This window comes from Pholcus phalangioides, unplaced genomic scaffold, assembly GCF_987345545.1.
Source record: "Pholcus phalangioides strain wild (caught in Gottingen) unplaced genomic scaffold, Ppha-v1.0 ptg000022l_1, whole genome shotgun sequence".
Taxonomy (NCBI): domain Eukaryota; kingdom Metazoa; phylum Arthropoda; class Arachnida; order Araneae; family Pholcidae; genus Pholcus; species Pholcus phalangioides.
In genome coordinates this window covers 7,773,904-7,792,156 of record NW_028301615.1, presented here as the reverse complement: position 1 = coordinate 7,792,156, position 18,253 = coordinate 7,773,904, and the positions used below count along the sequence as shown (strand labels likewise).

General features: G+C 34.3%; 1 protein-coding gene across 4 annotated transcripts in view; it reads left to right on the top strand.

Annotated features, from left to right (window-relative positions):
• The window catches only part of LOC149069414 (WD and tetratricopeptide repeats protein 1-like), a 530,664-nt gene extending 512,737 nt beyond the window's left edge, over positions 1-17,927 (top strand). For 3 of the 4 annotated variants that reach the window (XM_089249200.1, XM_089249199.1, XM_089249201.1), the window contains one exon: positions 17,299-17,927. In XM_089249200.1, coding sequence (XP_089105326.1) covers positions 17,299-17,490 — 192 coding nt within the window. In that variant the 3' untranslated portion in view covers positions 17,491-17,927. The remainder of the gene's footprint in view (positions 1-17,298) is intronic. The other variant, XR_016195038.1, reaches the window with a different exon arrangement.
• Positions 17,928-18,253: the final 326 nt, after the last annotated feature.

The following is an 18,253-nucleotide window of genomic DNA, read 5'->3' as shown; positions in this document are numbered from 1 at the left end:
GCATTAAGGAAATGTAATTTATGTAATATGTTGAAATTAATCAACCAAAGTTTTAAAAGAAATTAAAACATAAAATTAAATTTCATGCACGTGCGAGATGTTTTATTATACAGAAATATACAATTGCGTAAAGAATTTGAAATACAGTAGAACCTCTCTAACATATCCATGATCCGAACACTTCTGACGAGAATTTTTTTTTCCTCAACCGCGGACTTTGACGTTTTTTCTTTACTCAAATTCCGTTTCAGCTTTTGGAATCAGAAAAATCTACTATTACAATCTTCAGAAGAAATATTTTTTTCAGATCAGCCGAATGCATACAAAAAATAAGTAAAGGGATCTTTTTACACGTAACGTTATGTAATTTGGAAAAATGGTTTCAAATTAAATTATCTATTATTATATGCATATATACAGTCGATCGCGTTCATAACGTTCCCGCTTATAACGTTTTCCCTCTTAGTACGATTTATTTTCGCGGTCTCAACTCTAAGTAATTCTCATTGAGATTTCCCGTTTAAAGCGTTTTCCCGCTTACAGTATTTTTAAGACAGGTTTTGAAAATTTTACAAGCGCGATCCACTGTATATATATATTGGTTTATTAATTTTATTTTAAAGGAAAATATGAATCCAATTACTCAAAGAAGAACATTACTGCTTTAAATACGTCAACTTGGGAAATAACAAAAACTGGATTCTTAATCCGAATTGCCTATGCCCGAAAATGTCAGATTAGAGAGGTTCTACCGCGTAAATCAAAGTTAATCAATTTGAAAATGTTTGGTTAATAAATTTAACCAAACAAGCATTCTTGGTTTAATCTTAATGCTGATAGAGAAGGGACCATTGCAAGTGGTGGGGAGAACATACTATTCGCCTCCTATTACCGTGAACCTCCTCCCATTTTCAAAATGTCTGAATTTTTTTTTTTATTCAGTTGTTGCAACCATTCTTATCTCTTAGTAGAAAAGAGCTATTCTTTGGAATGGGGACACTAGTCAAAGTTGGATCTGTTTGGTCTCGCCCATTGTGAATCGAATTCCCTTAGGACAAAGCCACTTTTCGTCGTAGCTAGTCTACGAATGCCGCACGTACACAAGAAACAGCTCCAGATGGTCGCCAATTGCTTTGTTAATGATTACATTCCGAATGGAATGAAGTATACCAAAGCTGGTTTCGCCAGAGTCGTTTTCAATGAGTACACTACGGGCAATACAAGTGTGGCCTTTATTATATTGAGGATGCCTTTTGGCAATATGAACGCGACGCCACAAACAATTGTAGAAGGGATTCAAGTTTTTTTTTCTTTTTAGAGACATTTATTTTTACAATATAGTCCCGTCATTTTATGAAGTCATCTCGAGGCCCCCCTGAACGTGAGGCCCCCGGGCCGTGCCCGGGTGGGCCCATGCGTTAAGACGGCCCTGTCCCTCTCGTGCATTGCTGGAATGGTGCATTACTCTCTCATGTATTGCTGGGATGTTGCTTAACATTGTATCACCAACAGAACTATCAATTATGCATAATGAATGGGTTGTGCTACAATGCAAAGAATTACAAGAAGTGAAATCAGTTCAGAGAAAAGATAGATGGATATTGGGCAGACATATTCACACTTTGTAACCTTGGAAGCAGCCCAAAATTTTGGCAGTTTTGTTGAGGGCTTTTTTATCTTTAACACATGGTAACACAGACAGTGAACGAGAGTTCAGTGTTAACAAAAGTCTGTTTGAATAGTGGAAAATCTGTCCATCCAATATTTTAATGGAATAAGAGACGCAAAATATTTTGTTCAAGGGTATGAAAAATTTGAAAATAAAAATTGTCATTGAGATGCTGAACTTTGAGAGAGAGAGAAAGAAAGCGACCCATGATTCGTATAGAAAATATTGGAACAGGATTCAGGCTGAGAAAACAGCAGAAAAAAAATTAATCTATTAACATGCGATAACATATAATTAACATATTGAGAATTTGTAAATAAGATATTTATATCTTATAAATAAGATAATATATAATAATTTATATAAGATATAAATAAGATATTTATATTCTTCTCGATTTTTGAATTTCGCTTTTAAATGTAATCATTTTAAATTCTGTGAGGAGCTAACTTTTTTTCACGGAAACCCTTATTATATTCTGCACTCTTTTTCTTTTCTATATCAGAATGAATAAGATTTTGGTGTTCAAGCAGCAGAAATTCTTGCTGCGTAGGTTTTCAGTATACATGGTGTTTAATTTGAAAAGAGTCTAATAATTTTTATTCGTAATTTCAATAATGCATGTTTTAGTAGTGACAGATAATATATGTCAGAAAAAATTTAAATGGACTTTAATTTGTAAAGAAAATTTATTTAGAATTATTCAATTATTATTCCAACCATTTTTGGCGAAACTTTTTACATTTCACAGAAAAATTAGTCCTTATATTGCAGATATAGTTAGTTTTTAGTTCTGCTCCATTTTCAAAATTTCTGCTCCAAAATGGATGAGGGGTGCTTGCACCCCTGAAAGCGCTAATCTTGTACCAATTTCAGGTCAGTAAACTTGTTTAACAGAAAAGTTTTAAATTCTTCAGTCTTAGACCACAGAATACTCAGATCACCGGACACTTTTATGTGGAAGGTTATATTATTATTTGTGCACGAATTGATGATGTATAAACCGCTAAGTGATGAATTTGAAAGTTAGAGTAGAGGGGTCTACTATAGGAGGCATATTTCAGCCTGTATCCATTGCCATTTTATGCATGGCGAGGAGAAAAAAAATGTCTATACTGACTTTCAAACCTCCACAACTGACCACCTTTACAGCATCCCAACAAATTATTTACCAGTAGGCAACTCACTAATTTTGTTCCATGAAAAAATAAAATAAAGAAGAAAAGAAAATCACTCCGTTTAACAAGACACGCAAGCAGAAATGAAACACAGCCGCCCTTCACATAGGCCTAACCATGTTCAATGGTGTGCCAATAAACAACAAAGAATGTTATACTCTGGCTGGCTTTGATTTTTTTTTTAAATTTCTCCTCACCTGTAATCTTTTATCTTGACTATATTTTCCACATTTTTACATGACAGTCCCTACAGACTCCATAGGGCGCGTTAGTAGTGATATCGTGACCGGTAGTGCTGATTCCAAACAAACGTGAGCTGCTCTAGAATATAAAGGAAAACGCTATAGGATGTAGGCTAATCTCTGTTTAAATTGTTTTTCTAAATATGATTACTGGTGAGCTTTTGAAATAAAACCTACATGCAATGTTAAAAATATAATAATAGTTTGTCTCTAATTAGTTATGAGTGCTTTTTCTTTCTCTCATGCTATGAATTCACATGCGTTTCGCCTAATTGCTCTGTACATGCAGTAGAAACTCTTGATAACGGACATCCATGGGCCAAAAATTTTGTCTGCTGACGGGGAGTAACGATATATAATGGGACCTCATTTATATAACTTTTTCATTTACCCAACTACTTTGCTATTTTCATTTCCAGCTTCTTTGCTATTGATTCTTATGTGTTTTAATTACTGCAAAAGTGATACACCGGTGATCATGCATAATCACCAATTGTCTCGATAAAGAGAGTTTGATTAAATTTCACTGCATTTTTATCACTTTTACCGGCGATTATATGTAATCTATATATATGAAATTGATTTTCTGTGTCTATGTTCTCTATACAAATCTACAATTTTAGATCGACCGTCACCAAATTTTGCATATATACCAAATATAACCCGACTCGAATGATAGGCTATTTGAAAATTTCATCAGAGCAGGGCAAATGCCCCAAATAGGCAAAAACTCGTTCAACAATGGTTTTTGGGCCTCAACAATCATTTTCCGAACGTTTACTTTGGTTACCATGATTCCATAGCAATCCGTGTCAGACATGTATAAGCCTTTATTATCACTTTTTCAATCTTCCCTGTAATTAGGCTTTTTGAATAGAACATCAGAATCATCATCAGCATCACTTTGAGGGTCAGACAAAGGAAGATCCCCATAGAAATCAGTGTTAAAAATTGCCGATTTTACTGTAGAAATGCAGAAATTTAGTGAGGTCTTCTGCCACATCAATAATTTTAAAAAATTGTATTGAATTCTCGATTTCTGAAATATTGAGTTTGCTTAGAGCGGTATTCACCAACATGTTATAAACTATAGTCACAATTTTTTGATAAGAGATCAAGACAGATTGGTCAAATTCAGGTTTTTAACCAATCTGTTGATCTCTTATCCAAAAATTATGATTACAGTTTAAAACATGTCTGTGAATACGGCCCTTAGAGATACGAAGCCCAGAAAGATTTGAAGTAATTAGCCGGACCTACTTTTGTGTTGGATATCCATGCAATAATATTGATTTTAACTTTTTATTTATATCTTGTTAAGCATGAAAATTAATGTCTCCTTATTGTCATAAATTCATATAGTTTAGGTTGTTTTGTAAATAGGACCGTAAAAAGTACATAGAAGAAATTCCGCAGCTTAACTAACCATTTTTGGAAGCAGAAACAGGCAGATGGATAACTTGAAGTTCATGGGGGGGGGGGGCAATCGAAATTCCTAGCGCCCCTCAAAAAAGGGGGAAAAATATATTCATTTCTACGTTTCTTTAAATCTAGATTTGTTTATCTCATGAGTTGCCATATTGGTTAACTTAGACACAGTTTGTATGTCCCTCAAAGAATCATTGAAGAAAACCCGGGCAGTGCTGGGTATTAGAGCTGTTATCTACTCTATAATATAAAATCACAAACTCGAAAAGGGCATGTTTCTAAGCAACCGAAATTAGTGACGATTTTATGTTACAGAAATGGGTGACGTTTTTGAGTGACGGAAATCTGTTACAATTTTGTGTTACGGAAGTCGGTTACGATTTTGGGGCGAGTTTTCATTTAACTCCTGAGGACATCGGGAACCGCTTGACCTGTAGGGATCAAGTTTTGTGCATGTACCCAGAGGTATGTATAAATCACCAGTGCTCCCAACTCACAGGGTCCGGGTACCTAGGGCGGGGCATTGGACAGATCTCTTTATGGGGAAATTGACAGGTTTCATTTTGAGTCGAGGATGAATACTTGCTTCTCATTGTACATTGTGCTGCATTGCTTATTGTGGTACAGCAAAAATAATGGTGCATTACTGATTGCGGTGCATTACATAGTGTAGTGCATTGCGTGCTGTATTGCTCATTGTAATGCTGTGTTTAATGCATATTGTGGTGTATTGCATACTATAGTGCTTTGTTTATTGCGATGCATCACATACTATGCTGCATTGCTTATTTGTGGTGCATAATATTACTGATTACACACGTTACTACATTACTGATTGTGATGCTTTAGGTGTTGTAGTGCACTGAGTGCTGCATTGCTTATTGTAATGCAGTGCTTATGGAATATTGTGACTCATTGCGTATTATGGTGCTTTGCTTAGTGTGATGCATCGCATATTATGCGGTATTGCGGTGCATGGGGTATTGTGCTGCATTGCTTATTGTGGTGCACTGTAAATATTGGTCAATTGCGCATTGTTATGCATCACGTATTTTAGTGAATCACGTGTCATATTGCTTATTCTAATACAGTGCTTATGGTGCATTGTGGTTCATTGCGTATTGTGGTGCACTGCATATTGTGGTGCATTGTTTATTGTGCTGTATTGCCTATGGTGGTGGTGCACTGCATATTGTGGTGCATTGTTTATTGTGCTGTATTGCCTATGGTGGTGGTGTATTTGTTATTGTGCTGTATTGCCTGTGGTGGCACATTGCTTATTTTGCTGTATTGCCGATGGTGGTGCAATAAGCAATGTCGTGTATTGCCGATGGAGGTGCATTAAGTATTGTGCTGTATTGCTTAATGTTGTGCCCTGATATAGTGGTGCATTGTTTTTTGTGGTGCCCTTAATATAAGGCTGCACTACTTATTGTGCTGCATTACTTAAAATGGTGCATTGCTTATTGCACTGAAGCGCCGATGGTGTAGCATTGTGTATTATGCTGTATTGCTTATTGGGGTGCATTGCACATTGCAGTGCATCGCGTGATGTATTGCTTATCGTAATACAGTACTTTTTGTGTACATTATGGCGCTTTGCTTATTGCGATACATCGCATATTGTGGTGCATTATGTTTTATGCTGTATTGCTGGCACTGTAAATAGTGGTACATTGTGTATTGTAATGCATCGCGTGCTGTATTGCTTATTCTAATGCATTGTTTATTATGGTGCTTTGCTTATGTGATGCATCGCGTATTGTACTGTATTGCATATAGTTATATGTATTGTGATGCATCGCGTGCTGTATTGCTTATTGTTATGCATTATAATGTATCGCGTACTGTATTTCTCATTGCAATGCAGTGCTTACTGCGGATTGTGTATTAGGCTGTATTGCTTATGCATTGCGTATTGGGCTGCATTGCTTATTGTCGTGTACTGCAAATAGTCGTGCATTGCTGATTATAGTGTATCGTTTGCTTATTGTGTTTCAGTGGTTATGGCGTATTGTGGTGCTTATTGCGATGTATAGTGCTTTACTGCTATTGAGCTGTATTGCTTATTATGGTGTGTACTGCGTGTTGTTATGCATCAATGCAGTATGCGCATTGTATGGTACATTACGTATTGTGGTGCATCGCTGATTGTGTTGCATTGCGTATTGTGGTGCACTGCAATATTGTGCATTGCTGAGTGTGGTGCATAGCGTATTGTGGTGCACTGCAATATGGTGCATTGCATATTGTTATGCATCACGTATTGTAGTGCATTGCATGCTGTATTGCTTATTATAATGCACTGCTTATTCCATATTGTGATACATTGTGTATTGTGCTGTATTGCTTATTGTAATACATTGTGTATTGTGCTGTATTGCTTATTGTAATACATTGTGTATTGTGCCGTATTGCTTATTGTAATGAATTGCGTATTGTGCTGTATTGCTTAATCTAATGCAGTGGTTATTGTGCTGTATTGCTTATTGTGGTGCACTGTATTGCATATTGTAATGCGGTGGGTATTGCTATTGTGCTGCATAGGTGGAGATAGACTTGGAAGTCTGGGGGGGGGGGCATGGTCATTATTGCTGGGTTGGGCAAGATGATGATGATGACAACTCATATATACGTATATACATTAGATCAGTCGACTCCACCTTTGAAGCTGGGGTCCGTATCTCCGCCTATGTTGTGCTGTATTACTTATTGTGGTGCACTGCCAATACAATGCTGATTTTAGTGCATCGCATGCTATATTGCTTATTATAATGCAGTCTGTATTGCCTATTGTGGTAAATTGCTTATTGCGATGTTTCGCTGATTGCAGTGCATTGCTGATTTTGCTGGTTGTTGGTTTGTACTGTTATGCATTACATACTGTAGTGCATAACTTGCTGTATTTCTTATTGTAATGCAGTTTTTATTGCGTATTTAGGTGCATTGCGTATTATTCTGCTTTGCTTGATGCGATACATCGCGTTTGTATATTGTGGTGGATTACATATTAAACTGTATTGCTTATTGTGGTACACTGCAAATGGTGGTGCATTACTGATTGTAATGCATTGCGTATTGTAGTGCAACATGTACTGTATTCCTTATTTTAATGATTGCTTACTGCATATTGGGGTGTATTGCTTATTGCGGCATACTGCAAATAGTGGTGCATTCCATATTGTAGTGCATTGCGTGCTGTATTGCTTTTTGCAACGCAGTGCTTATTGCGTATTGTGGGTGCATTGCATGTTATTGTGTTTTGTTCAATGCGATACATTGTGTACTGGGGTGAATTGCATATTGTGCTGTATTGCTTATTGTAATGCAGTGCTTACGGTGTATTATGGTACTTTGCCTATTGCAATGCATCGCGTATTGCGGTACATTCTTTATCATGGTGCATTGCTTACTGTTGCATTGCAGATGGTGGTACATTGCCTTTTGTGCTGTATTGTGGTGCACTGCATATAGTGGTGGATTTAGTATTGTGCTTTATTGCCGATAGTGGTGCTTTGCCTGCTGTGATACACCATATATAGTGAATCACTACTTAATTTGCTGTATTGTTGATATGGTTTGCATTGCATATAGTGGTGCATTACTTATTGTCAGGGTTGGTAAGAAAAACGTTTTTTTTGAAAAAAAAAAAAAAAAACCGGGTTTTTTTGGTTTAAATAGTTTGGTTAAATAGTTTCATTGGTAAAAACAATGAAATTTCTGAAAAATCATTCGAACTTCTAATAATTAACTAAAATAAAATGTTTATTAATGTAATTAACACTATTCCCGTACTAATTAATCAATAAATATTTATTACATTTTAACAAAAACCAACTTTTGCAATTTAATTACTTTTTGCTTAACTCAATGGATTACTGTATGTTTGAAAATTCTTTTAATGTTATTATTAATCATATAATATATATAAAGGTTTTTTTCCAGTTACTTTCCGTATACCTAATTAGAGAAGCTATTTTGCAAAAAGTAATAAAAATTAGGTGAATATAATGTATTTAATGAAGTATAAATAATGCAGATTAATTAGCAATGATTTACGATATACAGGGTGATTATAACTAAGGTTCTGATTTCAAAACACTGTAAAAAAAGAACGATTGTCAGAATAACTTGAAAATGGGCATGAATATTTCTGAAAAAATTCAATTTTATTTGATAAAGGGAAAAAAATACTTGAAAATGTAAAATTAATGACATCATCGAACATGTGGGAAATTTGCTCGCAGAATGGAAACGATAGCCAGTCGTGGCAGAATGATACCTTAATCATAGCATTTCACGATTTCATAATTCATCACGAAAAACATCACAAAAAACGAAGTAATTGAACAAATAACTACAACTTACTTAAGAAATGTTAAATATGTTGTCCACCGCGTGTTCTGGCTATGAGGTTGAAAGCACAAAAATTCTTAGAAATAGAAATGGATTACCTTTTGGGTTTGATAATACGATTAAATAATTGACGTTTGTGTTTACCCAAAATTCTGAAACGAACACGGCTATACGTGTTTCAGAACTATATGAAGTGCCTTCATCAGTAGCAGAAACAAAGAAGAAAAAAGAAAATATTGAAAAAACTCCTTATAGCGGGAGTTACTCGCTGTTGTAGACAAGAGTTAAATTCAAAATGAACCGGCAACAAAAGAGCAAGAGGACGGAAAAAAGAAGAAAATGGCGGAGCCAATCACAACTGACAACGTGATAGTGATGCTGATGGAGAAGAATAATTATTGTAGAAACTGTTGCCAGATTTTTGAGAAGGGTGGTGTGCTAGATAGGTCGTTGACCAACTGGTTTGTGTTTTTGTTGATTTGGAATGATTCGAAGAAATCCAAGTCAGACGGTGAGGGACATTTTTGGATGATTTTGGCAGAAGAGAAGTCAAATTTATGGTCAAAGGACCAGCAGTGTTGGGCTATGGATGAGCGGTTAAGGTCTTGGTTGCTTACGTATCTTCTATACTCATTTAAACGGTATTTTAGGGCACGTTTAGTTTGGCATCACTATCAGGTTCTCGGTTGTGATTGGCTCCGCCATTTTCTTCTTTTTTCCATCCTCTTGCTCTTTTGTTTCCGGTTCACTTTGAATTTGACTCTTGTCTACAACAGCGAGTAACTCCCGCTATAAGGAGTTTTTTCTATATTTTCTTTTTCTTCTTTGTTTCTGTTACTGATGAAGGAACTTCATATAGTTCTGAAACGCGCATAGCCGTGTTCGTTTCGGAATTTTGGGTGTAAACAAACGTCGATTATTTAATCGTATTAACAAAAATTCTTGTTCAACAACAGAATCGGAGTATGCCCCATGGTCATAATGTGGATGTGCTTGCAATTCAGCTTTATTAAACCAAACGCCCCCCCCCCCCCAGTTAATATTCCTGAGTAACTTCTAACATATAGGGAATGTGCTGGAGATTGCAATTCACTAAAGTTTGCAATCTGACCACTGTTTATAACATTTTGAGGTAACCCCACAGCCAGAAGTTGCAAGGGTTAAGGTGCATCCTGCCAAAATGGGTCTTCAGCAGCTGCTTTGCTGGTATTGCAATGTGCATCTTGATACAAGTTCTATCCACACACTGATGCTGTGGAAATGCTGAAATGATGTGGTTGCACAAAATAGATTATACTGCTGGCCAAGTACAGCATCATCTACTTGCACATTTTGTACTTTTTTTTTGCGAAAAAAACTTCCATTGCTTCAGGAGTATCCATGCAATTTTTCAAGTCATTCTGATCAGTACTTATTGTATAGTTTTGGAACTTAAATTATAATCACCCTGTATATAGCTGATTATTTTTCATAAATCTGTTACTACTATACAGTAGAACCTTGATTAACTGGGCTTAACAGTGTGTGTGTGAAAGTATAAAAAAAAACAACTATTGAATATTAAGACTGGGAGATATACAGTAGGAGATGTGCTACTTCTTATGGGAATGAAAATGTGTGTGAGGTAATGTAACTACTATAGTTCGTTTCAGGTTAACTTTGCAGTAAAAGGGAAGCTACGAGGGAACCGCATCACACGTTGCTATGACAACGAAAGCCTTTCAACCAATGTATCGATGCGCAGTCGCGGTAAGGTATAGCTGATTCTCGCCAATCTCACTGAGAAAAATCTTTTTTTTACGCATAATGGTGATCATTTTTTTTTTTCTATTTTAAAATTCTTAAACGAATAAAGATAGATTCAGAACACTATTTTTTCAGTATTCATTTTCAATCATTCAAAAAATTGAAATATTCTGCATAAATGATCATCGTAAGCCTCCGATATATGGGAACTATATTTTGCGGCGAAGGAATACACTCTCTACCTTTCTCTGCACTGCAAAGTTAACCTGAAACGGACTATAGTACACCAGTCTTTGTCCTTTAAAGACAGTTGGTGTCTTTATTGGATTATAGGACCACCTGGCCCTAGCATGATGGTATCACTACTGTAGCTGCTTCTTTGTGAAGGGAAAAAGAAACCCTGTGAGATAATACACCACTACATTTAGATGTATGATACAGTCCTTATTCATGAATTTGGTAAAGATATAAAGCATCAGAATTTCTTGCATCAGAATTTATTTGTAGCCAAAGGTTAGAAAATGTTGTAAGAATGAGAAATTTTGGCTTTTATATATATAACTTTAAATAACTAAGATACTTCATATGAAATATATATATATATATATATTCTGGCCACTTTTATGAGACTTTTTGAAAAAAACCACTTATAAAATCTTATGTCATTTAAAGATATACCATCAGAATGTACCCCAAGGATATAAAATGTGGTAAAACATTTTGGCTAATAATGAACCAATATGATATTTTTCAAGGAAAAAAATGATATTTAGGCAACTTTTATTTGCTTTTTTGAAAAAAATCAAAGTGTTTTTTTTAAGAAAACCACTTGGTTTAAACCAATTGTGCTGTATTGCCTATCGTGTTGTATCACGTATGTATTGCGGTGCATCGAGTATTCTGTTGTGTTTATGATGGCAGTGTATTGTTTATCAAAATCAGAATGGGAAACTGGCAATGAATAACTATTTCGCAGGCATTTGCAGTGCCTGAGGAATATTTTGTTTTATAATTAAAGAAGATGTGAGGAGGAGTTATGGGGAGGGGGTTGGACGCCATGGGTTTCAGGGGGGCTTTGCCAATAACTTCTAAAGCAGAAGGCCTGACCCCGAGATTCGTGACGTCATCGAATTCCGTCCTACGAAACCCATCTTCCCTGTAAGATCGTTTTCCAGCACCACACTAACGCAGATGTGTTATAACACATCGACCCACGTTGCTATATTTTTTCTTAATGTTATATAAAAAAAGAGGCTAAATTATTAAAGACTTGCACTCGAATAGACAAGTTTATACTTATAATTCATTATTTCCAAGTATCAATTAGGGCCAGAGTTTTGATAAAAACTTAATATTTGAAAAAATTACCTTTTGACCTCAAAACTTCCCTAACAGCATTAATTTTTCAGAACTTCATTTCTGTTGACTTTAACCAAAAAAATATCCATTGAATACCAAAAGAAAATTGAGACCAATTCACCTATATAGTATCCTTTATTTTTCAACACATACAATATATATTTTAAGTCATTTATAAAAAAAAATAAATATGTAAAAGGAACTTTTCATGAAATAAATATAATAAATAACTTGAGACTTATAAGTTCTTGATGAGAATATTCTCTTGTTATTTATAATATATAGTTACATATAATATCCTTGAGAACATTCTCTGGAAGGACTACTTTCATAAATTACTGGGGATTTTCATGTTGAAAATAATTATTCTGAAGTTATTAATAATAGTGCTTGCAGAGAGAATATTCTTCAGTAACCAAAATCTTTCCAGAGAGTATCAAGAATATATGTAATAACATGTATTATAATAATCTTGATAAATAACTTGAGAATATTCTCTAGTAACTTATAATAGTTGTCCTTTGAGAGAATATTTTCTGTCCCCGTCAAGATGAAGTTTGTAGACCACAAATGAAAAATTGAAAGCAAGAAAATTAAACCAACAGGGCTGAATTGCACAACTTTTAAAAGGACTGAGTGATACAGAATTTGAGTGTATGTGCATTGAAAAAAACCAACAGTTCTGTATCTTCTTATAATGAAAGTGGTTGTATAAGAATAGCTTCCTTTATCAATCAACTTTGATTTAATTTCTTTTGTTCTGAACTTATTTCTAAAAATATATCTAATTCTAAAATAATTTTTTAAGGTTTCTGAAATCTTTATATATAACCAAACTTTTAAAACCTCTTATCATGATCTGAGAATATTCTAGAACTAAAAGTTGTCATTGGGGGTGATTATACCAAAAATTGTTTTGTTGTAAATGTTTCGGGCAAAGAAAACTGATTTATAATTCACAATATAAACAAAGTTAGTTAAAAAAAATTTTAATTTAAAAGAAAAATGAATATTCTTGATTATTCTCCAATTTTTACATCCAGGATAATATTGATAATATTCTTATTTTCCGAGAATATTCTCACCTAATATCTCTAGATTCAAGTAGTAAAAATCAAAAATAGTGCTTTTTTGAAAATGTCACCACTTTCCTTTTTGCATAAAATTTATTAACTATAATTTCCCTTTAAAAGTGCATTTTTATTCGAAGGTTCTTTAGAAATACGTTAGAAAAAACTCCACAGAAAATTACCCCTTCCCACATACTAAAACTTACCGCAAAGAAATATTGTTAGTACCTGTCTATATTTCCCAAACCTGGCTTTTGAATAAGTATTTGTATATATTTTCCAGTTAAAACATGGAAACCCCAATTCATCAACACAGTATTTTGTAATTTCTAAAGAACCCAAAGTTGTTTATCATAATGCACTGCAAGTCTATTTTGAAAATGCCCCTTCTGTACCAATCACTGACAAAAGTAGATTAATTTTAAGAATTACATTATGAAGCAACATGCGATCTATGTTCAAGAAGGCCAAAACATGGACCTCACGAAATTCATAGGCGGGACAAAATTCTATTTCGTCCCGCTGGCTGTATTTTTTAATACAGCCAGCTTTCCTGATAATTTTAATCAGATACACTATCAGGGAAAAAATGGTCTGGCCCTGTATGTTGAAGGGCAAGGATGAACGTGGAAATTTATATGGGGACTAATAGACAAACCCACTATTTTGTTATTAATGCAATTAATTATCAGTTGCAATGGCTACAACAATAAAGCCAATAACATCCAAAGTGGATCACACAATTTTGAGAATTACATTATGAAGCAACGAGCCATATATGTTCAAGACAGGTAAACTATGTATCTGACCAAATTTTTCAACACACATTTAATTTTAAGAGAAAATTCATGAAATTTTAAAAACTGTACATCATTACTTGAATATTTCTTTATATAAAACTTGAGACACATATTTTACTTACCTTTGAAATTATTTTAGTTCTAAATTACATTGTAATCCCAATATAGATGTGTGCATTAATCATATTTATATAAAAATTTTTTTAAAAAAAATCACTCTAGCGAATAGGGTTGGTTTGATATTTGAGTGACTATTGTATAACATCTTTACAAACTTTGTGATTTGACTGGTGATGGTGGTGCTGCTTGGTTTTACTGCAAATTAAGGTTTTTGCAAAAAATGATATCTTTACCTAGAAAATGAGTTATACAGCTTGCTTTGAACTCGCATGTAAATGACCACTGTACCATCATTTTTCTTGAACTGTTTCTCTCCTTAGGAAAAGGCTCAAGTGTTGTGGTGGCATGTTTTTTTTTCCAAGGCTAAAATTTTCATTAGCAATGACCGAACAGGACCATTTATCCCGAAATTATCAACTTTTTTCTTTCATGCACATCCATACACTTGCACAAAACACAAACACATATCTTCCCTTCTTCATAGGCCTATCTGGGCTGTCTGTAGTCCCACAGTCAGCCCTTATGGAGCTGGGCAGGGGGAAAACTTTGATTCTGGTCTGGTGGTTCTATAAAGTCCTCACTCTTCTTGGGCGCTCAGCAAATTCACATGATTCTGGTCTCATCCCATGATACTGTCCTACACACAAGTCATACACACCTATTGACATGAAATAAAAGCATCATTAGAGGTTTGAATTTTTTCAAAATTTGTGAATGTATTTATAGCAGAAATTATAACATTAAAAAAATTTAGAATTTTCATTGCTTTGACCCTAGCAGGTCTTACCAAGGGACCCAGTTTCAGGAGGGGGCATGAAATAAAATATTTCCTATCACGTAATTATTTGAAGTTCCATCACAAAGGCTCCAATGAGAAATATTAGAGTGGGATCCACTAAAAATTTTATAGGAGCCCGGCTCCTGGATGTGAGGTAGCTAATGAAATATATTTTCTGTAATTATTCTAAATTCCCTCCAACTGTTTATTCTTTAAAAACTTCTTACGTTGAAGGATAACGGGAAAAAAAAAAAGATTCAAATAGCACAGTACCAATTATCAATTAACTTAATAAAGCCCTATCCCTATGTATAGCACTGAGTTTATGAAAATTGTGATTATGAAATTAACTATGTTTGCAATAATATTACAGAATACTCATCAATGCATTTCATGTAAAAAAATGAACTAACCTGTGTGATTTTATATGCAGCTGTACAGATAGGCCTATACTTCCTTCCACGAAGCTCGCAGGTGGCTGGATTAGCTGTTGTTTTCTCCAACTTATTCTTTTTAAAGGACTTGTGCAACAGTATTGTTTATTACCTTGCCCATAAATTAATAAAATAAATGTTTAAAATAGAAATTTATCACTAAAAAACTGCATGCACGTGAGTGCTTACTGTTGTCACTTGTCAATATGGCGATAGGGAAGAAAAGCTATCGACGGGAAAAAAACAGGCCGGAGTTTTGAGACGGAGTGTGATGACGTCACAGCATTGAAAAATCGCGGACGAAGGCTTCTTGCTCTAGAAGGTGTTGGCTTTGCCCCCCCCCCTAGTATTATTATAATGTAACAGCATCAATATAATCATATTCTAATATAATCAATTATGTAATTACAATACAATTACAGAACAGGTTATCGTTTTCATGTTATAGGATCTCAAATTTTAGTTTTTTTTCCTGAAATAAAATGGCAATTCCCAATGACGGCTACTTTTTAATAATAGCCATTTCAGGGTCCTGTTAGTGGCGGTTGTTGAGAGGTTGTACCGTGCCATTTTCAATGGAATAGTCTTTTCTTTGTTGTTTACATCGGCAGAGATAGACTTGAAAGTCGGGGGGGGGGCATGATGATCTCAATTCATATATTTGTATATACATTAGACCAGTCAACCTCACTTTCGATGCTGGGGGGGGGGAGCATTGCCCCCTTTTTCCTTCACCCATGGTTGTTTAAGACTTATTAGTAATGGCATGGAAATGGGATAAAAAAAGTTGAATAAAATGGGAGGCGCAAAATTTGTGTAGATTACAGGTGGCAAAAACTTGAATATGCTCTCAGAGGGCCCCCTAAAATAACTTTGCCTGAGGCACCTAAAGATTTCAGCCTTGGAGCTCAGATGTGTGGTCATGGTGGTATAAATGACTGATTTATCGGATGGTGCTAATAATTCAGATTGACACAAAATCAAATATAAACCCAACATCTTGTCTAAAACGTACGCAATACTGATTACATGCACTAAAAAAGTGACGAAATATGCTCTAAAAATATGCAAATACGCACTTAAAATGTTAAAATATACACTTAAAATGATAAAATATACACTCAAAAATGTTAAAATAAGTACTCAAAAATGCCAAAATATGCATTAAAACCCAAAATATACACTAAAAAATTATGAAAAGTTTTAAATTGAATATTTTCTATTTCTTAGTGCATATTTCATTTACAAAAAATATCCCCCACATATACCTGCATATGCAAAAAACTTCTACACATTTTTTATGTAGGCATTTTTAATTTCTAGTTTGTTGTAGCTGCTCAGTAACGAAATACCTGTAATAAAATAATTTCAACACTATTTCTGAAAAAATTGAATACTTTTGACATATCTCCAGAAATAGCTTTAATAATAGAACGCATAGATATTTGGAAAATACAAACATCTCTATTAATTCACTAAATTCCACCTGCAGCAGAAAAACCGATGTTATAAAAATAAAGTAAACCTTCCCCCCCCCCCCACTTAATGGACACCCTTCAAATGCGGTCACCCTTCTTTTACTGCCAACTAATATTTTCCCCTTGTATATTAGAAGTATACATTTCAAACCCCTGGTCAATGGCCACTCCTCTTTTATGAACAAATTTTTTTATCCTGCCGGTGAACGCAAAATAGAGGCTTTACTGTATTATTAGCAATATTTATTCGAAAAGTCATAAAAAAGTGATTACGCTTAAATAAACTTATGCACTTATTCTGAAAATTCTTCAATTTTATACATTTTTATGCATTAATGGTAGAAAAAAACCAAAATATGCAAATGCATATGTGCATATGCATTTGCATATATTCCGGGCAAATGCACATTTGCATAATTATTTTCCTTCATAATGTATTTCATGCCAAAAACTTTAGAAAACATTTGAAAGTTTCTTTAATTGTACATTAGGTCTCTGATCACCATACTTGGTTCTGTGGAACCTCTCACCCCCTAAGTTTAATAGTATGTTTGGTTTCTCTTTTTCGAGAAAGAGTCAGCCTATAAAAATAATAAAATTAATGCAAAGAACTTATTCTTATCTGTGGCATTTTTTGCAGGATGGCTCTAAAGAAGACAGAGAAATAATTGACTCTGAAGATGCTGCTATCGCTAATCAAAAAAGAATGAATGCTGACCCTCTTGAGGTTATGCTCATGAATATGGGATATCGCATACCTGGGGTTTTTGATGCAGAAGAGGTTGATGGTGAAGGAAGTGAAGCTAATTTTGTGCAGTGCAGGCAAAGCTGAAATATACAAAACACTTGATCATTTGAATATCTTATTTTTCTACAATACAATGTCATAAAAATTAAGAAATGTAGAATACAGTGGATCCCAGTTATAACGTTCTTCAAAAAACTGTCATAGAAAGCGTTTTAAGGAGGAATATGCTTTTTTTAAATGGGCAATCTTAATGAAAATTAGAGTTGGGACTACCAAAATAAGTTGTATTAACCAGGAAAATGTTATAAGCGGGATCAACTGTATAATTTTAATACAGATAATTTATTTGCTTCATTGTTTTCTGCAGTTTGCAGGACTTCAATTTGTGAAGCTAATGTATTCAGATGTTATAGTTATTCTGAATCGACGAAGTGCAACTTTTTTTTAATGAGCAAAGCTTATAAAAAAAATGTTGTTTGATGTGGAACTTTGAGGAATAAACCCACTAGAGTTGCTCAGTAGACTAGAGCAGGGCTTAACTTATTTGAATTTTACCCTGATTTTTTTTTTACTTTTATTTGATTATGATCCTCATTTATTAAGCCTTGCATGCATTTTGATTTGTTGCAGAAGTTCATTCATTATGTACGAAATTAGAGTTGAATCAATATTTATACAGATGAAATGTGCAATGTCTGTCTTGAAAAACATATCTTTTTTTTTTCTTTGCTTTTGTATTTATGAAGCATTTCAAGCCACATTCCTTTTTCATCTGATTAACTTGCCTCTACATATTTTCAGTACCTTTTCTTACCATGTGCAAAAATACATGATCTGTATTGTTATA